Source organism: Conger conger, chromosome 6 (assembly GCF_963514075.1).
Source record: "Conger conger chromosome 6, fConCon1.1, whole genome shotgun sequence".
NCBI lineage: Eukaryota > Metazoa > Chordata > Actinopteri > Anguilliformes > Congridae > Conger > Conger conger.
The window spans coordinates 58122890-58147206 of record NC_083765.1 but is presented as its reverse complement, the minus strand read 5'-3'; the positions used below and the strand labels follow the sequence as shown (position 1 = coordinate 58147206).

Here is a 24317-nt window from a genome sequence, read left to right as displayed (position 1 = left end):
ATGGGTAAATAGCACAATAACGAGGGGGAATGAAAAAGGCGGACTGGATTCACAAAGACACACATGTAATACAAACGGCTCCGGACTAGGGAGTAGACAATTGCACAAAATCAGGAGATGCAGAGATACAGTAATAAAATACTTTTTCGACATTTCAGGCAGTAAAATTGTATTGAACTGAACCACACATGGTGGTATAAACAAAGACTTCTTGCACAACTGGGAGCCTATAGATGTAACCTATAGCCCACCTGTATAATGTCCTGTTATGGATGTAATTTCATTATTAGTACTCACCAATCCAAATGTACAGAGAGCTGCTCATCTCAGAGCTGAATGTCTGTCAACACTCCTGATGAGGAGTAAACTGTTCTCTCTCTCTGACAGGAGAGGAACGCCGTCTCTCAGAGCTGAGGATTGTGCTGCTGGGGGCGAGATGGAGTGGGAAGAGTTCATCGGGAAACACCATCCTGGGCAGAGAGGAGTTTGAGTCTGGAATAAGAACTGCACAGTGTGTGAAGAGACAGGGTGAAGTAGCTGGGAGACAGGTCACTGTGGTCGACACACCAGGCTGGTGGAGTACTTATCCTGTGAAGAACACTGCAGAGCTGGTTAAACAGGAGATTGTGCGCAGTGTGTCTCTGTGTCCCCCGGGACCCTGTGCTCTCTTCCTGGTCATTGATGTGAGATCAGCATTCAGAGAACCTAAGAGGATATCAGTGGTGGAACACCTGGAGCTTCTCAGTGAGAGATTCTGGAGACACACCATAGTGCTGTTCACCAGGGGAGACTGGCTGCGAGACACAACCATAGAGCAGCACATTGAGACTGAAGGGAGGGCCCTCCAAGAGCTCATCGAGAAATGTGGGAACAGGTATCATGTTCTCAACAATGAGAACAGGGCTGATGGGACTCAGGTCACAGAGCTGCTGGAGAAGATGGAGGAGATGATGGCAGGGCATGGAGGCTCTCACTATGAAATAGACAGAATGCTCCTACAGGAGGTGGAAGAGAAGAGGAGGGCAGTGGAAGAACAAGTGAAACAGAGGATGATGAAGGTTCAGAAACAGAGGAAGACTCTCAGAGCACTTTTTGAGGGTTAGTTATTTTCATTTAAATCAATTTTAGATGAATTGCAGCTGAGTATTACGATGAATCATAACTGTGTTCAATAATTTTCTATTAAGGTTTATTTTACCAATGAAAAGTATTATTCCATAGAGATGTATAGTAATGGCACGAATTATGGAAACACTGTGCTTAATGAAATTCATTACACTTAGAACCTTTATCTGAGCTCTTTCTTCTCTTGGTGTTTCTTGAAGCCATTTTCATCTGTGAAAATGTATTCATAACAGTTATCTCCTTGACTTTGAGTTGGAATGGCATTATTTGACCATCAATAATTAGCAATAAAGTAAACAACCAAAAAAATTTAGTTAATTCTTTGCATGAATATGATAATTCCTGTACAAAAACATTGGACATAGAAATACATATTCAGGCTGATTGTAAAATTTCCGACAATAAGATACATTCGACTTTTCAATTGTGTGGGTATGAACTAATACATATAGAAAGGTGTAAGGATTGCTGTTTCACAAAAATGCTAATTATTTGTTGATATTACATTCATTGCATAGTATATATTATTTGAGAAAGAGAACGTTTAGCAAAATATTGCATTCATTATCAAAACTTTTTTCCCAAATGCAATGTTTCCATAATTAGTGCCAGTACTGTAAGAAAAAAAACTTTCCTTTTTAACTCCTAACTTTCTTTTGTGGTGTGCACTGAGGTGTGATTGGTTGATTAGAGGCCCACTTGTCGATTACAAAAATGTGTAATATTTGCTGTGATAACTGCATGATGAAGCACCAGTCAAGGAAATTGTTCTCATTACTTAACACAATTTTCACTCAGATTTTTTTCTCCCAGTTTCATTCATAATCCAGTCTCATCACTACAACCACCTCGATTAAACAGAGTGCAGAGAAGCGTTCGCTCTCTTTAAAGTGTGTGCTGCCAGCCACCAACTTCTTTTACTTCCACAGTTGTTGTGTAGGAGCAGCTCATTTCATGAGTGTGTTTAGGTTGCAGACGCTCAGTTCACCAGAGACAGTTGCGAGTGTGTGATGAGACACAGAAAATCGTGCTCACTGAACTCTCCCTGCTGCTGCCAGTTACACACTGCCCTGTAGAGCTGCCAGCCACAGTGTGCTCTGCACAGTCAGGGTTTGACAGCAGACTGTGGGGAGCATCCACACCCTGGAACAGAGTCTTAGCAGGATGAGCCACACAGCAGCCCCATAGCACAAATGCCTTTTTTAAAGGATTTTCCTCTTTGCATTACCATTATTTTATGAATATTTGTAATTCTCAAACTATTCTCATAACAGTAATAAAAGACTTATGATTTGACATTTCAGGAAGTAAAAATGTATTGAATTGAATGACACTTGTATAAACAACGTATAAACAACGATTTGTTGCGTGACTGGGAGCCTATAGATGTAACCCATAGCCCACCTCTATAATGTCTTGTTATGGATGTAATTGCATGATAATGTACAGAGAGCTGCTCGTCTCAGAGCTGAATGTCTGTCAACACTCCTGATGAGGAGTAAATTGTTCTCTCTTTCGGACAGGAGAGGAACACCGTCTCTCAGAGCTGAGGATTGTGCTGCTAGGAGCGAGAGGGAGTGGGAAGAGTTCAGCAGGAAACACCATCCTGGGCAGAGAGGAGTTTGAGTCTGGAATAAGAACTGCACACTGTGTGAAGAGACAGGATGAAGTAGCTGGGAGACAGGTCACTGTGGTCGACACACCAGGCTGGTGGAAGATGTCTGTGAAAGACACTACAGAGCTGGATAAACAGGAGATTGTGTGCAGTGTGTCTCTGTGTCCCCCGGGACCCTGTGCTCTCTTCCTGGTCATTGATGTGAGCTCAGTATTCAGAGAGGAACACAGGAGATCAGTGGTGGAACACCTGGAGCTTCTCAGTGAGAGAGTCTGGAGACACACTATAGTGCTGTTCACCAGGGGAGACTGGCTGGGAGACACAACCATAGAGCAGCACATTGAGACTGAAGGGAGGGCCCTCCAAGAGCTCATAGAGAAATGTGGGAACAGGTATCATGTTCTCAACAATGAGAACAGGGCTGATGGGACTCAGGTCACAGAGCTGCTGGAGAAGATGGAGGAGATGATGGCAGGGCATGGAGGCTCTCACTATGAAATAGACAGAATGCTTCTACAGGAGGTGGAAGAGAAGAGGAGGGCAGTGGAAGAACAAGTGAAACAGAGGATGATGAAGGTTCAGAAACAGAGTAAGACTCTCAGAGCCCTTTTTGGTGGTTAGTTATTTTCATTGAAATCTATTTTTGATCAATTACAATTGATTATTAAGATTAGTTATAACTGTGTTCAATAATTTTCTGTCAAGGTCCATTTTACAAATCAAAAGTGTTATTCCATAGAGATGCACAGTAGTGGCACAAAATATGGAAACACTGTGCTTAATGACGTTTAGTACACTTAGAACTCTTATTTGAGCTCTTCACTTTGTGTTTCTTGAAGCCATTTTCATCTGTAAAAATGTATCCAAGACAATTATCTCTTTGACCACGAGTAGTATTGGCATTGTTTGACTATCAGTAATTTCAAAGAAAGTAAACAACAACAAATATTTGGTTCATTTTTTGCATGAATATTATCATTTCATGTACAAATATACTGGACATAGAAATACATCTTCAGGCTAATTGTAACATTTCTAACAGTGAGCTACATTAGACTGTTCAATCATGTGGGTATGGATGAATCCATCCCAACATAAATACAAAGAAGGGTGAAATGATTATTGTTTCACATAAATGCTCATTATTTCTTCATTTTGTAATGTTGATATTACATTTATTACATATTTATTATTCCAAAAAGAGACATTTTTGCTGAGTATTGCATTCATTATCAAAACCATTCTAAATGCAGTATTTCTATAATTTGTGCCAGGACTGAAAAAAACTGTCCTTATTTTCTTCTAACTTTCTATTGTGGTGTAGACTGAGGTGTGATTGGTTGATTAGAGGCCCACTTGTTGATTATAAAAATGTGTAATATTTGCTGTGATAACTGCATGATGAAGCACCAGCCAAGGAAATTGTTCTCATTACTTAACACAATTTTCACTCAGATTTGTTTCTCCCAGTTTCATTCATAATCCAGTCTCATCACTACAACCACCTCGATTAAACAGAGTGCAGTGAAGCGTTCGCTCTCTTTAAAGTGTGTGCTGCCAGCCACCAACTTCTTTACCTTCCACAGTTGTTGTGTAGGAGCAGCTCATTTCATGAGTGTGTTTAGGTTGCAGACGCTCAGTTCACCAGAGACAGTTGCGAGTGTGTGATGAGACACAGAAAATCGTGCTGACTGAACTCTCCCTGCTGCTGCCAGTTACACACTGCCCTGTGGAGCTGCCAGTTACACACTGCCCTGTGGAGCTGCCAGTTACACACTGCCCTGTGGAGCTGCCAGTTACACACTGCCCTGTGGAGCTGCCAGTTACACACTGCCCTGTGGAGCTGCCAGTTACACACTGCCCTGTGGAGCTGCCAGTTACACACTGCCCTGTGGAGCTGCCAGTTACACACTGCCCTGTGGAGCTGACAGCCACAGTGTGTTCTGCACAGTCAGGGTTTGACAGCAGACTGTGGGGTACATCCACACACTGGAACAGAGTCTTAGCAGGATGAGCCACACAGCAGCCCCATAGCACAAATGCCTTTTTTTGAAGGATATTCCTCTTTGCATTACAATTATTTCATGAATATTAGAAATTCTCAAGTTATTCTCATAACAGTAATAAAAAATGCATGTTTTGATATTTCAGGCAGTAAAAATGTATTGAACTGAATGACACTTGGTGGTATTAACTAAGATGTCTTGCACAACTGGGAGCCTATAGAAATAACCCATAGCCTACCTGTCTAATGTCCTGTTAAGGATGTAATTTCATTATTAGTACACACCAGTCCAAATGTACAGAGAGCTGCTCATCTCAGAGCTGAATGTCTGTTAACTCTCCTGATGAGGAGTAAATTGTTCTCTCTTTCTCTGACAGGAGAGGAACACCATCTCTCAGAGCTGAGGATTGTGTTGTTGGGGGAGAAAGGGATGGGGAAGAGTTCAGCAGGAAACACCATCCTGGGCACAGATGAGTTTGAGTCTGGAATAAGAACTGCACAGTGTGTGAGGAGACAGGGTGAAGTAGCTGGGAGACAGGTCACTGTGGTCGACACACCAGGCTGGTGGAAGGTGTCTGTGAAGTACACTGCTGAGCTGGATAAACAGGAGATTGTGCGCAGTGTTTCTCTGTGTCCCCCGGGACCCTGTGCTCTCTTCCTGGTCATTAATGTGAGCTCAGCATTCAGAGAGAAACACAGGAGATCAGTGGTGGAACACCTGGAGCTTCTCAGTGAGAGAGTCTGGAGACACACTATAGTGCTGTTCACCAGGGGAGACTGGCTGGGAGACACAACCATAGAGCAGCACATTGAGACTGAAGGGAGGGCCCTTCAAGAGCTCATAGAGAAATGTGCGAACAGGTATCATGTTCTCAACAATGAGAACAGGGCTGATGGGACTCAGGTCACAGAGCTGCTGGAGAAGATGGAGGAGATGATGGCAGGGCATGGAGGGTCTCACTATGAAATAGACAGAATGCTCCTACAGGAGGTGGAAGAGAAGAGGGGGGCAATGGAAGAACTAGTGAAACACAGGATGGTGAAGGTTCAGAAACAGAGGAAGACTCTCAGAGCACTTTATGAGGGTTAGTTATTTTCATTAAAATCAATTTTATATTAATTACAGTAGATTATTATGATTAATCATAACTGTGTTCAATAATTTTCTATTAAGGTCTATTTTACCAATGAAAAGTGTTATTCCATAGAGATGTATAGTAATGGCACAAATTATGGAAACACTGTGCTTAATGAAATTCATTACACTTAGAACCTTTATCTGAGCTCTTTCTTCTCTTTGTGTTTCTTGAAGACATTTTAATCTGTAAAAAAATATTCATAACAGTTATCTCCTTGACCTCGAGTAGTAATGGCATTGTTTGACCATCAGTAATTTGAAATAAAGTAAACAACCAAAAAAAATAGATTAATTCTTTGCATGAATATGATGATTTCATGCACAAAAATATTAGACATAGAAATACATATTCAAGCTGATTGTAAAATTTCCAACAATAAGATACATTTGACTTTTCAATGATGTGGGTATGAACTAATCCATAAAGAAATGTGTAATGATTGCTGTTTAACATAAATGCTGATTATTGTTGATATTACATTTATTACGTAGTATATATTATTCCAGAAATAGAAAGTTTAGCAAAATATTGCATTCATTATCAAAACTTTTTTTCTAAATGCTGTGTTTCCATAATTATTACCAGTACTGTAAGAAAAAGAAACTGTCCTTATTTTCTGCTAACTTTCTATTGTGGTGTACACTGAGGTGTGATTGGTTGATTAGAGGCCCACTTGTCGATTACAAAAATGTGTAATATTTGCTGTGATAACTGCATGATGAAGCACCAGTCAAGGAAATTTTTCTCAGTGCTGAACATAATTTTCACTCTGATTTTTTTCTCCCAGTTGTATTCATAATCCAGTCTCATCACTACAACCACCTCGATTAAACAGAGTGCAGAGAAGCGTTCGCTCTCTTTAAAGTGTGTGCTGCCAGCCACCAACTTCTTTTACTTCCACAGTTGTTGTGTAGGAGCAGCTCATTTCATGAGTGTGTTTAGGTTGCAGATGCTCAGTTCACCAGAGACAGTTGCGAGTGTGTGATGAGACACAGAAAATGCTGACTGAACTCTCCCTGCTGCTGCCAGTTACACACTGCCCTGTGGAGCTGCCAGTTACACACTGCCCTGTGGAGCTGCCAGTTACACACTGCCCTGTGGAGCTGCCAGTTACACACTGCCCTGTGGAGCTGCCAGTTACACACTGCCCTGTAGAGCTGCCAGTTACACACTGCCCTGTGGAGCTGCCAGTTACACACTGCCCTGTGGAGCTGCCAGTTACACACTGCCCTGTGGAGCTGCCAGTTACACACTGCCCTGTGGAGCTGCCAGTTACACACTGCCCTGTGGAGCTGCCAGTTACACACTGCCCTGTGGAGCTGCCAGTTACACACTGCCCTGTGGAGCTGCCAGTTACACACTGCCCTGTGGAGCTGCCAGCCACCGTGTGCTCGGCACAGTCAGGGTTTGACAGCAGACTGTGGGGAGCATCCACACACTGGAACACAGTCTTAGCAGGATGAGCCACACAGCAGCTCCAAAATATTCTCATAACAGTAATAAAAGACTTATGATTTGACATTTCAGGAAGTAAAAATATATTGAACTGAATGACACTTGTATAAACAACGTATAAACAACCGTATAAATGATTTCTTGTGCAACTGGGAGCCTATAGATGTAATCCATAGCCCACCTGTCTAATGTCCTGTCATGGATGTAATTTCATTATTAGTACTAACCACTCCAAACAAACAGAGTTGCTCATTCAGAGCTGAATGTCTGTTAACACTCCTGATGAGGAGTAAATTGTTTTCTCTCTCTCTGACAGGAGGGGAACACCATCTCTCAGAGCTGAGGATTGTGTTGTTGGGGGAGAAAGGGACGGGGAAGAGTTCAGCAGGAAACACCATCCTGGGCAGAGAGGAATTTGAGTCTGGAATAAGAACTGCACAGTGTGTGAGGAGACAGGGTGAAGTAGCTGGGAGACAGGTCACTGTGGTCGACACACCAGGCTGGTGGAAGGTGTCTGTGAAGTACACTACAGAGCTGGATAAACAGGAGATCGTGCGCAGTGTGTCTCTGTGTCCCCCGGGACCCTGCGCTCTCTTCCTGGTCATTAATGTGAGATCAGCATTCAGAGAGGAACACAGGAGATCAGTGGTGGAACACCTGGAGCTTCTCAGTGAGAGAGTCTGGAGACACACTATAGTGCTGTTCACCTGGGGAGACTGGCTGGGAGACACAACCATAGAGCAGCACATTGAGACTAAAGGGAGGGCCCTCCAAGAGCTCATAGAGAAATGTGGGAACAGGTATCATGTTCTCAACAATGTGAACAGGGCTGATGGGACTCAGGTCACAGAGCTGCTGAAGAAGATAGAGGAGATTGTTGCCAGAAATGGGGGTGTTCCCTTCCCTGTAGGAGAGAGAGACAAACAGGCCTCATTTACTGAGGTAAAAGACATCAAAGGAAAAAAGAGGAGGTTTGAGGAGGAATGGAGAAGAAGAGAAGAAGAATGGAGAAGAAGAGAAGAGGACCTGATAGAGAGGATGTCAGCGGTTGTGGTTGACTCAGAGAAAGAAGGATCCACTCTGCCATTCAGACAGAGGAGCAGCAGCTATGAGTTTGTACCTCCTTTCAGTGAGTTTTATTCATCATATTCTTACAGAATTAATTCATCATCAAATACAGTTTAGCTTCAAGTCCATAAACAAACACTCCCATATACACAATACAATGAGTTTACAATGACCAATTTATCATGTATTGTCCAGGTAACAATTTTAATATATGTTGAAAAGCTTCTACACTCTTTCAAACAGTTAATATAATGCAGTACACAAGTTTATACTTAATGCTTTATATTTTGTATACTAAAGTACTCCTTTAAAAACATTTTATTGATTTTAAGTATTTAATAACCATCTGGAAAAACATAAACATACATTTTCTAATCTGGATTAATTTAACATACAGTATGCTTATGAATGAGTAACATACCCATAAACTACATAATGATCTTAAATCACATCATGAACTCAAATCTCAATTATGTGAACCAAAAATAACTTTTTGCAGCAGTCACTGAAAATAAAAATGTAACAGAATATAACGCAGATGAGTTTGAGTGTAACAGAGCTTGTTGATGGTGTTGCATTACAGTGGGTGGAGGGACTCCAGCCCCCTCTGAAGCAGGCAGCTCTGTGTGGGAGTCCAGGGAGAAGGTGGAATGGTGGCTGAAAAGGGGAAAAACAGAGAGTTCAGCATCATCTGGATACGGAACAAGGAGTTCTGTTCTGACTGACTCAGAGATGGGTGACTGGGTAACACTGGAAGAGGAAAGCGACACTTCATTATAAACACTGCTCTGCACTGCCCCCACGTGGTACATTGTGTAACTACTTCATCATCAATTGTTTTCCGAAAACCTAATACATGTTAACGGACATTAGTTTTTCATAGTTTTTAATACAACATTTCCCATTATTTTCATAATCTATTTACAGTAATTTTTAAAAATGTAGCCCATTTTGAAAAAATTGGAAATATTCTGTGATTGTTTCAACATGATCATAGCCATTCCGGTAACTATGGACATACCAAAATATCCCTGATGTATTTTGAAAGCTGTGTGATGTGATGGTCTACATATATAAGATCAAGATCAAATATCTCTGCACGTGTGTCTGGCTAGCAGTTAAAGGAACATGCTGGTTTGAACCTGGGCCCCAGTATGCTTATGTCATCAGCTGACTGACGGGGAGTCTTGGTCTTGCTGGGTTCCTCTGGTTACTGCATCACAATTGCTCTTTCCATCATCTGCAATGCTCCTGGTGTGCAGGTGGTATAATTGAAGAGGCATATTGGGAAGGACATATATATATATATATATAGGATATATATATTATTTGTGTATATTGTATATATCTCTGTGCTTTATGTAATAAATCAATAACAATTACAGTTTTAGAATAAATTCCCAAAATTAAATGAAAATCTCAAGATAAGCATATGGTATTTACAGGAACAGAAACCCTATTATGAACTTCCTTTTCAAGACTGGATTAAAAGGCTCTTTTCACTGATACTAATGAGCGATACCTTACTGAACTATGAAGGGGATGTAGGGCACTCAGTAATGTGACTGGTTCATTTGGTTTTTACCTTCGAAAAGACATGGCCCTGCGTTCAAATTAATGCGAAAATGAATACATTTTGTTCAGTAATACTCATTTGAGCTTCTCGGGGTAATATAAAGGGACCCTCCTTGGTTCCCTTTTTTTTTTCTTTTTTTTTTTTTTTTCTCACAATTCATGTTAAGATGAACCAACCTAGTGACATTATAATTTAAAAGATGGCTGCACCCTAATGCTAGGAGCTGCAGGAAATTAAATGTAAATTCATTTCATGTATTTTTCTTGCAAATATGGATCAATTTCAGATTTTAATTTGGGGCAATATCTAATCAAAGGTAAAGAGCAGAGTCACATTACCAAGTGCTTCATGTCCCCTTAATTAATCTACATATGAATGTGATAGCATATTTTATTCATACAGTACATGCAACTTAGTTCCTACAGCTTTTCAGAAATATAACAAGCAATGTATTGTACTCTGCTGGTCTTCATTTGTTGATAAATGCTGCCTGATAATCTTTGCACTTGTTGATTTATTTGTCTGTGCACAACATTGGAAGACTGAAGCATGTGTTTCCAGATTCAACTGCAACTGTAAACCTACTCTGACTCGGTCAATGAACCCAGTCTCTGTCTTTGAACTCCGACTTCCACAGATGCCCGATTAACAAGTCGCGGTTTCTAGATAGCGATGAAATCCAGACCTCTAACCAAGTAAAGCATCCTGAGGTAGAGGTGACACAGCGGACCAGAGAAAGCAGACCAGCACTCTGCAACGCCAAGCAATGTGCCTTCTCCAAATAATAATATGAACTAGATTTTCAGTGTTTGCACAATGTGAATGTATAAATAAACATCATGAATGCATAAACCTTTGTTTGCTCTCTCACAGTAGCTTGCAAGCTGACTAGCTTGCTGGCGAGTCTGGCCGAACAATGTTAGAGTTTTCTATCTGGAGCAACAAGGAACTATTCTCTTGTAAATTATTTTTGTAATAACATTGTTAATAAAAAAGACTTTTAATTGGATTGTGTCTATAATATCTATATATTCATATGTGGTAACTTTTATTAAATCAATATCTCACTTGAAGACTTGGAACATTATATTGTAATTTTATCACAGCTACAGGGGTTGCAACCCTCCCCTGTGCACAGAACAACGCCCTGTATCTGTAATAATAATATTATAATATACCACTGCCTATACAGTTCTAGTTTTTTACAAAATAGTACATGCAAGCCCTTTTACAATGTGGGTGCTGATTAACATGTTCGTAACTTTTAAAGTGAAATAAAAATGTTAGCTTAATAAAAGTGATCAGTTGACAGGTGAATGTTATTTTACCCTTCTTGCCTTCTGAAATGTTTTAAGTCGGTTTGTGTGTGTATGAGTATGTATGTGGTTGTTCGTGTGTGCTGTTTAATACACACCTTTTTCCAGCTTGCTGTATCTCTGTCTTCCTCTATAGGAAGGCAACATTATTGAACATACATAAAAAAGCATTTTTTTAGCAACTACAAATATACAGTACGCATAGTCACAAATATAATATTCAATAAAAAGGATGCAATGGTATTTAGCACACTGTTATACCGTATTATTACAGGCACTCAAAAGGCATTTTTCTTTTCTTTTTTTAATCAGTTGATTTCATTCCTATGCTGCAGGGATTGCCAAACTGTACGTCAGCACCCTGTGTTGGTTCACCCAATTTCAGGATGGGGTCGCCTGAAAATCTTTAAAAAGATAAAATGTCATTTTTGTCTCTTTAAAATATGTGAATGTAGGCCTGTAGGTTTAACATTACAACAACCCAACTATAATATAGGGCTGGATGTAGGGGTCGATGAACCTCAGTCATCTCCTCACTCTCTCCACCATTATTTTACTCCACTTGTATTTTCAACCAATTCAACTGTTTTTGTACCAGTCTGAACAGCTGTGATGACACATTTTGACTTCATGCTAAGATCCCCTTCGGTGGCAGGAGAGATAAATGAGCAAATCAGGCACACCACGGACAGCCATACGCACATTTGGAATGCAGGGCCATGGTCAGCTCCTTTCTGTAAAATGCCAGAGACAATGTCATCCATATGGCAGAGGACACACTGGGCCACAATCAGCCTCAAGACTCCTTGCACATGTGCAGCCTATAACAGAACCCCTATACAGAACCTGCAGACTGAAGCTGCAGGTGAGGACTAATACGGCCATTCTCCTCCCTCCAATATCATAGGATCTGGAGATGCCTCTCACATCACTTAACCTAAACTGTGTCCTGTTGCCTGTTTACCCGCCCTTGCTGCCCTTCCACCATCTCTCCCCAGATCATATATGTGATGGGGGCGACATGGCTCAGGCAGTAAGAGCAGTCGTCTGGCAGTCAGAGGGTTGCCGGTTCGATCCCCCGCCTGGGCAAGGGATCGAACCTGAGCAAGACACCAACCCCCAAATGCTCCTGATGAGCTGGTCGGCGCCTTGCATGGCAGCCAATCGCCGTTGGTGTGTGAGTGTGTGTATGAATGGGTGAAAGAGTACAGCAATTGTACAGTGCTTTGGATAAAGGTGCTATATAAATGCCAACCATATGTGGAATATTTAGTGATGGACAGCAGAATGAATGGCACTTGTCTATAGCACTGAGCCAGTCAAGCAGGCAGTTGCTTTAAGGAGCCATATTGTGGGCTTTTTTCTCACAGCAGTGCAGGTGATATTGTTACATTGTATGCAGAAGCAGACGGTGATTGACTCTGCACCAATCAGCAATGGCCTGCCTTCCCTCCACTGTCTGCTGTCACTAAATGACTAAACTGGGGGGTTGTTGTTTAGATGAGTTTGGCCAGCTAAAAAATAACCAAATCGGGATACCAACAAGAAAGACTTCACTTTAGTAGTTAAGCAATTTTCCTCCCTTTTGCTTCTTCAAAGAATTCAGCAGTGGTGCTTGGATGGCCTAGCATCAGAGTTCAGTGTCAGTTTCTCACTAAGTAGAACAGAATCCAGGGTGCTCAGTCCTCAAGTCAGTTTACCTCACTCTGGATGCCATACGCGAGTGAGTGTGTGTTATGTGTGAGTGTGTGCGTATGTATGAGCTTTTGGGTGTTTATGAGTGTGTGCGAATGTGTGTGAGTGTGTGCATATGTGTGTGCATATTCGTGAGCAGCAGCTTCGTGGTGGTCCGAGGTGTGAACCCAACACAACACCCTGCTGGCAGAGAGGACTCTTAAGCGCTTTACACCCTCCCTTACACACACACACACCACACACACACACGCACACATACCACACACACACAAATGCACACTGACACTCGCAAATGGACACACACACACACACACACCACACACATCACACACACACACACACACACACACTCGCACACACAACACACATCACACACACACACTCTCCCTTACACACACATCACACACACTCACACACACAAGCACTCACACTCACATCACACATACACACACCCTCCCTTACACACACATACACGCACAATTCACACACACTGCAAACACACACACACCACACACTCACTCACACACACACATGCACACCACACACACACACCACACCACACATACACTCACAAAGACATACCACACACACACACCACACACTCACTCACACACACACACACGCACACCACACACACACACTCACATACACACACACACACACACCACAGACACACACACCACACGCACACCCACACACACACACACACACACACCACACCCAACTCTGGTCTGTCGCCACCCTGACCGGGATAGCTGTAGATGTGATGCTAAAGTAGCACTGTTCAAATGAGGGAGGCCATACGTGTTGTGTGGGTCACCTGTTTACACCACACACACATTCAGTTACAGTGCTTAAAAGATCAGAGCACCACACACACATTCAGTTACAGTGCTAAAAAGATCAGAGCACCACACACACATTCATTATCACTCTGGGCTCACACTAATTAGGCTGTTAGCTTGGGAAGTGATAAATATTTCTGTTTATGATTCAGAGCTCACAACACAGATTCCATGCACCGATATGCTAAATGTCACAAACTCCCTTCATATTTCTACCTCTCCACTTTTCAATGTGCAGACTTGAATACCGCAGTCTGTCCAAAAAAAATAAAAAAGAAATTGGGGTATATTCTTTCAGAATAAATTGTTATAAAGAGCTGAACAGAGAAAACTCTCTTGAGGGAATTGACATGTCAGAAAAACTGGTGAGAATTGAAAATGTTTGATGGCAAATAAAACAAAGAATAAATATCTGAATTCAGTTCCCAAGTGTATGGCACACAGATGCCAGTTCTCTCCTCATCATTATGGAATCATATCTCCAAATCTGAGATTAGATATCTGATATTTTATCATCTAGACAGTGTAGTTCCCTGATTTACAAAGACCATTAGCACATGCTACACCTTTTAGTACAAGCAAAACAACTGTAATAACACAACCAATGATTGGACCATAACAAATGCCATGACCAGTCATTGGTCATGATACTGGTTTTGCACGTGCTAAAGGTCCAGTAAATCAGGCCCTCGCCGTTACGTCCATTTCCTGTTTCTGTTCCATTTCCTGTTCCTGTTCTCTATCCCTAGTCTACTGTGGGCCAAGAGTATGAGAGCAAGCTGGCCAATTTAGGCTTAGAAAAATACATTTTTAAATACATTTTTACTGAATAATGAAAAAAGTTTAGTTGTTGCCTATAGGGCGGCACGGATGGTGCAGTGGGTAGCACTGCCGCCTCACAGCAAGGAGGTCCTGGGTTCGAATCCCCGTCGGCCAGGGCCTCTCTGTGCGGAGTTTGCATGTTCTCCCCGTGTCTGCGTGGGTTTCCTCCGGGTACTCCGGTTTCCTCCCACAGTCCAAAGACATGCATGTTAGGCCGATTGGAGAGTCTAAATTGCCCGTAGGCATGAGTGTGTGAGTGAATGGTGTGAGTGAATGGTGTGTGTGCCCTGCGATGGACTGGCGACCTGTCCAGGGTGTATTCCTGCCTTTCGCCCAATGTATGCTGGGATAGGCTCCAGCCCCCCTGTGACCCTGATCAGGATAAGCGGGTTCAGATAATGGATGGATGGATGGATGTTGCCTATAGACTGGCAAGTGTTATATACAACCACCATGTTACTGTGAAGTGTGTCAAATGTCCACTTTGCTACTTTGCAACTAACTCTTCATTAAATGATATGGTTTTAATTACCTTGTGCAAGTGGATGGTATCTTGTGTAATTGAATTTCTGCAGTACATGGCTAACCAAAAGTAAATTCCTAATTTTATAGTAAAATGTGAGTTATTTCCCTGTAATAATGTTGTTTACTTATGTTTTTCCCCATTACTTCGATAGGTGATTATCCACCGTTCATCCAGCTGAAGACATCAGCATTCACTAAATCAGGACGGAATCTTGGCCATTTGAGGACACTAAATATTTAATTACAGAGAATAACGTGGCTGATCTCTTCAGTACCTTAGAGAAGATATTTTACATTATTGTATTTGTTTATTATGTTTCTGAACATATGGGACATTTCATTTATATAGACTTAATATGTATCGTTTGCCTGTTTATTTTTTTTCCATTCTGAATCTTTGTTTCCTCTTCCTGCGCCCTTATCAAATGCAAAACACTATCAGATGTAAATGAATGCATTATGCATCTGAAGTTTGTATATTTATCTACAGGCATTAATATCTTTTTTTATACAGCACAAACTTTAACATTTATTTGTGTTAAAGCAGTCATTTTAGATTAAATTCCATTATTAAAAAGACATCTGTGGTCAATACAAGATCTGCTGTATAAAAAAAGATTAATGCTTGTAGATAAATATATAAAGCTTTTGATTTTTAAAGTTCAGCTTGAAGGTCAATAGTAATTTCTCTATTCCAGTAAACTGGCACATTTCTCTGAGTGACATTGCGTAACATCGCACTTGAGCGTGCTGGAGACGTTGAGGGCCGCGGTCATGAATGAAGTGGTTGTCGTGCCCCCAGTGTTCAACACAAACCTCTGCAAAGTCCGTACATATCTTTTTAAAATTGTGATACCAAAAGGAAACTTTTCAGGAAGCCATAAGCACTACGAAGGCGGAGACGTGTCTTGGGCGAATTGCTTGGCTGCCAGGTACTCTGACAATAAACCATCTGGCGACCACAGGAGCCAGAATACTCCATTTCTCCCTCTTCCTTGTCGGAAAGGCTCGTGACGAGACGCTGTAATGCTGCGGCATCATTTCATCATTTTGCGTTTTTCATAAATTATGGACTTGCGTTCATAAAGTGCATATGTTCCCTCCACTAGAATTCACTAGTACTGTGATATGTGTTACGTGTTGAGCTTGCGTGAGTATAAACGGATGGGTGCACACATGCATTTAGAACTCGCCAAACATTTCACGCACATTCGTTCATTGAGTCATTCACTCGTTTATGCAAAAACTATGTTGTGCTCTGATAAAATATGCATGTTAACCAAAACATATGGGCCTTTGGACAATGTCTGTGAGCATAAGATTTTTATTTAACGTACAGTGCTTTGTTAAATGCAGTGATTAGAGACATAACTTCTTACCGCTATATCGGCTGGCTCTCTTCCTGGTGCTTCTAGGGAAGCGCGCTCCCGTCCTGGGACAGCTATCTGGTTGGGTACGTTCGCGATCGGTGCATTTGCGTCTTCATAAAATCAATTAAGTGTTGTGTAACACTTACTGTGAGTTTAATGGCATGTGTCCATGTACTGTTGTAAACTTAAAGGCCTGGTGTAGTGTTTGTGTAATAGGTACCTTTCTAAATGCTGTTTAATACGTATTTGTGTTGTGATATGTAAACACTCCTGTGTTTATGGAATGTCATGGTGTGTGCCAATTTGGGGTGGTCATGTCTACCTGTTAAAAAGAAAGGCATTTCATTTGTTGGAGAGATCTCTGTGGGGAAGGAACCAATGCCTAGGTCCTCCTTATCCCTCAGTTGTGTGAGGTATGGTCTAATAATTACTACTACTATTATTATTATTATTATTATTATTATTATTGAAGTCTGAGTTTATTCAAGTACTTTTGTTTGGTTGATGTAGCCATAGCTTTATATAAACATTTTTTTCTATTATTTTCCTTTATTTCCTTTTTGTCATTTTTCTGCATTTCTTGCATTTTGGATGCCTCAACACCTGGTGGTCTGCGATGGACTGGCGGCCTGTCCAGGGTGTATTCCTGCCTTTCGCCCAATGTATGCTGGGATAGGCTCCAGCCAGTTTGTTGTTATTTAATGATGATATTTCAATTATATTTCAACTATAGCCTTAACATTCAAACATTAACATTAATATTTAAACCATAGCATTCAAAATGTTTAACCTGTCACTCTGACAAGAGCAAAATTCAGCTTACAAGAAAATTCACCATACAAGCGTATTCACATACCATACGTCCTGTCATGATTTTTGCAGCACATTTTCCAGCCTTGCAAACAGGAAAAACGGTGCCTTTATAAAACCTGATTGACTGGCAAAACAACCAACGACGTGCCAATAGGGTTTGGCACATTTGCAAGCTTTTATACAATGGCAGAAAAACGGAAAAGACTGACAACTTGTGGGGTGGCACCTGAGTGGCCAATCAGATTTTAGGGGTGGCACCGGCCACCCTGTCCACCCCATTAGAACCGCCCATGTACACAGCTATTACTGACATAACATGGCTTAAAGGTACAATAGGTAAGATTTCTGTCTTAAAACATTGTTACAATTGTTACAAGATCATTGTAAATCCCTTCCTATCATTGAAAAAGGCTCACTGACATGTTGACTCACCCTCTGCCTGTGTTTATAGTCCTTAAATTTGCATTTCAAAATATACAGTTGACAGGCCGGCACTCTGTACCAAAAATGGTATAGCTGTATAATAATATAATATAATAATTCAAGCTCATTGGTTGAAAATTGGTTTGAATTGCCACAGCCAATGGTGTTTCAACTTGAGCACAGAGAAGGGGTGCGATAAACTGTGTTGTGGTTTGAGGGTGTTTGTTGCTGTCATTTCTCTCTTGACGTTAGAAGTCCAAAATTACCTAGTGTACCTTTAATAATACTTCTGAACGCCCAACTATGAAAAATTAACCACTTGTTCAAATAATTTTTTCTACTCTGGTTGGAACAAAATCCCGTATACGCATATACAGTATACGCAGGAAGACTGAGAACCACTGGGCTATAGTGTTGACCTGAGTAAATACAGTGGTGGGCAACTCCAGTCCTGGAGGGCCAGTGTGTATGCAGAATTCTGCTGCCTCCAATTACTCTGGCTCAATCAGCTAATTAGACATATGCTCCATTCACTTGTAAATTACACAATAAAATGCTTCAAGAAAAGAATGTATATCAGCTGCTGTTTATATCATGGAATGTAGCTAAAGATTCATACCTAACTTACAGCACTCAATATTTTCACTTATCTCATCTACAAAATAAGTCAAACCAAGGGCCATAATGTAGACTTGGGAAAAAAAAAAAAAAAAACATTTTACAAGATCTTTTAAAGTAATATGATGGGTTGATCTAACATAATGGTCATTACATTCAAATGTATAGGGTATTGAGGTAATGTAATCTTTTGTGTCTTTGCAGTGGCAGCTATGTGATACCAAAGCTACTGAGAAAAGCTGTGATTGTTGAATTTAGTGACAATTAACTGAATTCAAATTCTGTTAAGTATGTACTAATTACAAGTATGCACAAAAACTGACAATTGTCTACTTCTTATAATGTCTAATGTTATGATGGTAAATATTTAATGTTGGTTTTCCAAGTGCGTATCACAAAATGGGCGTCATATTTGTTTCACCAAGGCAGGGACAAAAAGGTGCGAAGATAAGACACTGAACATTGACCTTTAGGGATAGTTCAGCTTAAGTGTATTTCCTTCCTTTAAACCACAACCCTGCTGATGCATCTAAAGCTCATTGTAAACCTATTAGGTTGCTAGAAGCTTCTCTAAATATGTCAAATATCTAAAATGGCACAAGACAACTGTGTCAACCAACTGCATGTGTAACAGGAAGAGTTCTCACCTGCACCGGTGGGTTGAATCTCTCTTCCCTGCCCCACCTATTCCATAAATAAGGCTCGGGTATGCACGGGAGACATCCGCCTTTTCCCGGGACGACTTTGTCGCGGCCTCTCGCCCCTCTTTTCAATCTTCCGTACCGGTTGCCATCGGGTTACAGGTATGCACATTTATCCGTCTTGTAATGCTTTTGGTTCTCTGAGTCGGAAAATTTAGAATGTCCCGTTTATATTCTAGCCGCCGTGGCGTGCTGCATTTCCGGGATCTTATTGCTGGGTTGGCTCGTTACTTTCGTGTTCGTCAACTTGTTGCTTGTGTGCTCGACAATCTTGCATTCAGGTAGGCTGTTTACCTTTTCCTCCTTTCTACCGTACACGGGTTAATTGGCAAGGTAACTCGACTTAAAATTACGTTGTTGTTTATAGTATTCGTACGCTGTCTGGGTTCCTGGCGTCTCTCTAGCTGTCGCACGGTAGCAAACCTCACCCATTGACCGTGAGACACACGCATTTCAACCAGTTCATACGCTCACACGCCACACCTGTCTTTTCTCACGGAGAGTCGGCCGAGAAGGGATAAAACCCACTAGACGGAAATAAACATGATTTTAAAAGCAGTCTCGTTGGATTTGTGAACAACGCTCCAGTAAGATGGTACGTTTTAAATAGTAAAATATTGTTTCAGTTAAACTTCGATATATTTCATGTTAAGCAAGTTAAGGATCTTTTTTTTTTTCCTGAAGTGCGTTTTATTGTGAGATGCGTTTCGTTTGGAGCAGCATATAGGCTATCAGAAGATTTTCGCTTTGGTTTGGGATTTAATTTACTTTTGGACTGTTTGATTCTATTGCTAAATGTTGGGACTGATGGGCAGTGAAATCTGGGGGGTATTTGATGGTTCACTGTTAAGTTTTATGTAGTTGAAAGAGTGTCGGGATTTCCACCTGTCTGTTTATTGCGAGCCAAGGCAAACGCTTTCAGACATTCATTGAACGTGCGCTGTGCTGTAAATACATGGAAATCTTATTGCGTAGCCAAGTAGCCTAAATTGAGTTAATTTTGCCTGATTTACTTTTTTATTAAATTCGTAGGCTGGAATGCCTCGCGGCAACAATTGTGTTTAAATGTATACTACTTCAGCCTTTGGCAAGCTACTCGGAAGGGGACGGCAAGCGACTGGTATGAGAGCAACGTGTTGGAGACCCATGGTGTAGGACAACGACTTTTCATTGGCAACAGTGTTAAACCAACCAACAATATAAAATATTAAGAAGAGCTCTTATTTCATTGAGTTAAATCGAAACAATTCTTCTAGTGCTCATGGACTGATAGCCCTACTGGTAGGCAATATTACCCAGGCTTGTATTTGTCCGAATCGACCACGCCCCCGGCTGTTATCCGAGGCCCGGCTTCAAATAGAATCCCGGACATAATTTGAGGATTTACAGTACACACTCAGTCACACACTCAGTCTGGCTTCCCTCTGCTCTAGTGGTGTTTTATTTCTCTGACTTGCATGGGTGTGCTGTGTTATTTTCTTTAGTTTGGTTAAGTTTACTTTTGTTTGGTTTGCTGTGTAAAACCTTTTGTCTGCTCTATAGAGAAATCCTATCACCCAGGAGGTCAGTAAACTAAGTTAGCCTGGCTAGCAATAGGCTACATACTGTATGAGGTACAATTTGTAGGCCCACATTGTTACTGCTTATGGCCTGTATATTTTATCTGGTAGAGAAAATAAATAAATCATTCTATTTTTGTATCTACTGAACCTCACGTCTTCATCCATTCATCAGACTATTTATTCTGGTTGGTTACGGGGAGCTTACTGGGTAACCGGGAATTCAAACTACTTAAATTCGAAGAAGGTGAACTATGCATATGTATCCATCTAATCCAATAGAGGGATAAAAACCTATTGAAATGTGGCACATTTTTTGTGTCTGAAATATTTCAACACAATATCAATAGAAGTTAGGTAAACATACGAAATACAAATATAATTGAATCAATTAAAAATGTAATAAATGAATTCTCTTTGACAGAGGAAGCTGGACAAAGAGAGAGGGGCTGATATGGCAGCTGGTGTAATGACAGTTCATGATGGTGAGATCCTTCTTACTGTACAGAAAATGTAAAAAAAAATAAGTTCAATAAAATGTTTTTCTTTCATCCAATAATTTTTCTCAAGACTAAGAACTATTTTGAAGGCCATATTTACCTAAATTGAGCAAAACTGTTTTCTGAAAGAATATGTTTCTGAATGGAAATTCTTTCTCTCCTGAAAGGGGAGGAGCTGAGGATTGTGCTGCTGGGGGAGACATGGAGTGGGAAAAGTTCAGCAGGAAACACCATCCTGGGCACAGAGGAGTTTGAGTCTGGAATAAGAACTGCACAGTGTGTGAAGAGACAGGGTGAAGTAGCTGGGAGACAGGTCACTGTGGTCGACACACCAGGCTGGTGGAGTACTTATCCTGTGAAGAACACTGCAGCGCTGGTTAAACAGGAGATTGTGCGCAGTGTGTCTCTGTGTCCCCCGGGACCCTGTGCTCTCTTCCTGGTCATTGATGTGAGATCAGCATTCAGAGAGGAACACAGGAGATCAGTGGTGGAACACCTGCAGCTTCTCAGTGAGAGATTCTGGAGACACACTATAGTGCTGTTCACCAGGGGAGACTGGCTGGGAGACACAACCATAGAGCAGCACATTGAGACTGAAGGGAGGGCCCTCCAAGAGCTCATAGAGAAATGTGGGAACAGGTATCATGTTCTCAACAATGAGAACAGGGCTGATGGGACTCAGGTCACAGAGCTGCTGGAGAAGATGGAGGAGATGGTGGCAGGGCATGGAGGCTCTCACTATGAAATAGACAGAATGCTCCTACAGGAGGTGGAAGCGAAGAGGAGGGCAGTAGACGAACGAGTGAAACAGAGGATGATGAAGGTTCACAAACAGAGGAAGACTCTCAGAGCACTTTTTGAGGGTTAGTTATTTTCATTGAAATCAATTTTAGATTAATTGCAGCTGATTATTACGATTAATCATAACTGTGTTCAATAATTTTCTATTAAGGTCTATTTTACCAATGAAAAGTATTATTCCATGGTGATGTACAGCAATGGCACGAATTATGGAAACACTGTGCTTAATTAAGTTCATTACACTTAGAACCTTTATCTGAGCTCTTTCTTCTCTTGGTGTTTCTTGAAGCCATTTTCATCTGTGAAAATGTATTCTTAACAGTTATCTCCTTGACCTTGAGTAAGAATGGCATAATTTGACCATCAATAATTGGCAATAAAGTAAACAACCAAAAAAATGTGGTTAATTCTTTGCATGAATATGATAATTCATGTACAAAAACATTGGACATAGAAATACATATTCAGGCTGATTATAAAATTTCCGACAATAAGATACATTATACTTTTCAATGATGTGGGTATGAACTAATACATATAGAAAGGTGTAAGGATTGCTGTTTCACAAAAATGCTAATTATTTGTTGATATTACATTCATTTCATAGTATATATTATTTGAGAAAGAGAACGTTTAGCAAAATATTGCATTCATTATCAAAACTTTTTTCCCAAATGCAATGTTTCAATAATTAGTGCCAGTACTGTAAGGAAAAAAAAACTGTCCTTATTTTCTCCTAACTTTCTTTTGTGGTGTACACTGAGGTGTGATTGGTTGATTGGAGGCCCACTTGTCCATTACAAAAATGTGTAATATTTGCTGTGATAACTGCATGATGAAGCACCAGTCAAGGAAATTGTTGTCAGTACTTAATATCATTTTCACTCAGATTTCTTTTCTCCCAGTTTCATTCATAATCCAGTCTCATCACTATAACCACCTCGATTAAACAGAGTGCAGAGAAGCGTTCGCTCTCTTTAAAGTGTTTGCTGCCAGCCACCAACTTCTTTTACTGCCACAGTTGTTGTGTAGGAGCAGCTCATTTCATGAGTATGTTTAGGTTGTAGATGCTCAGTTGACCAGAGACAGTTGCTAGTGCGTGATGAGACACAGAAAATCCTGCTGACTGAACTCTCCCTGCTGCTGCCAGTTACACACTGCCCTGTGGAGCTGCCAGCCACAGTGTGCTTGGCACAGTCAGGGTTTGACAGCAGACTGTGGGGTACATCCAAACACTGGAACACAGTCTTAGCAGGATGAGCCACACAGCAGCCCCATATTAAAAATGCCTTTTTTTAAAGGATATTCCTCTTTGCATTACCATTATTTTATGAATATTTGTAATTCTCAAGATATTCTCATAATAGTAATAAAATACTTATGTTTCGACATTTCAGGAAATAAAAATGTATTTAACTGAATGACACTTGACCATATGAACAACAATTTCTTGCGTAACTGGGAGTCTATAGAAGTAACCCATAGCCCGCCTGTCTAATGTCCTGTTAAGGATGTAATTTCATTATTAGTACTCACCAGTCCAAATGTACAGAGAGCTGCTCACCTCAGAGCTGAATGTCTGTTCACACTCCTGATGAGGAGTAAATTGTTTTCCTTTTTCTGACAGGAGAGGAACACCATCTCTCAGAGCTGAGGATTGTGCTGCTGGGGGCGAGATGGAGTGGGAAGAGTTCAGCAGGAAACACCATCCTGGGCACAGAGGAGTTTGAGTCTGGAATAAGAACTGCACAGTGTGTGAAGAGACAGGGTGAAGTAGCTGGGAGACAGGTCACTGTGGTCGACACACCAGGCTGGTGGAAGGTGTCTGTGAAGTACACTGCAGAGCTGGATAAACAGGAGATTGTGCGCAGTGTGTCTCTGTGTCCCCCGGGACCCTGTGCTCTCTTCCTGGTCATTGATGTGAGCTCAACATTCAGAGAGATACACAGGAGATCAGCAGTGGAACACCTGGAGCTTCTCGGTGAGAGAGTCTGGAGACACACTATAGTGCTGTTCACCTGGGGAGACCGGTTGGGAGACACAACCATAGAGCAGCACATTGAGACTGAAGGGAGGGCCCTCCAAGAGCTCATAGAGAAATGTGGGAACAGATATCATGTTCTCAACAATAAGAACAGGGTTGATGGGACTGAGGTCACAGAGCTGCTGGAGAAGATGGAGGAGATGATGGCAGGGCATGGAGGCTCTCACTATGAAATAGACAGAATGCTCCTACAGGAGTTGGAAGAGAAGAGAAGGGCAGTGGAAGAAAAAGTGAAACAGAGGATGATGAATTTTCAGAAACAGAGTAAGACTCTCAGAGCCCTTTTTGGTGGTTAGTTATTT

The 24317-nt window shown here is 41.2% G+C and overlaps 1 protein-coding gene and 1 long non-coding RNA gene across 2 annotated transcripts; one reads left to right on the top strand and one right to left on the bottom strand.

Moving 5' to 3' along the window:
- On the top strand, positions 1-24311 carry LOC133131616 (uncharacterized). The gene is made up of 9 exons (XM_061246986.1): positions 1-4; positions 388-1098; positions 2649-3353; positions 5123-5830; positions 7659-8379; positions 19111-19213; positions 21095-21155; positions 21338-22033; positions 23599-24311. Exons 1-9 carry the CDS (start codon positions 1-3, stop codon positions 24309-24311), a joined length of 4422 nt encoding a protein of 1473 aa, XP_061102970.1.
- LOC133130322 (uncharacterized) lies at positions 8590-16777 on the bottom strand. Its single transcript, XR_009708946.1, has 4 exons — positions 16566-16777; positions 12002-12033; positions 11398-11429; positions 8590-9064 (listed from the first exon to the last, which is right to left on the bottom strand). It is a non-coding gene; the product is annotated as an uncharacterized LOC133130322 (long non-coding RNA).
- Positions 24312-24317: the final 6 nt, after the last annotated feature.

Coding starts and splice junctions, on each gene's coding strand:
- LOC133131616 (XM_061246986.1), top strand. Junction 1,099..2,648: donor TCTCAGAGCACTTTTTGAGG/GTTAGTTATTTT, acceptor TCTTTCGGACAG/GAGAGGAACACCGTCTCTCA. Junction 8,380..19,110: donor GAGGACCTGATAGAGAGGAT/GTCAGCGGTTGT, acceptor TCCATAAATAAG/GCTCGGGTATGCACGGGAGA.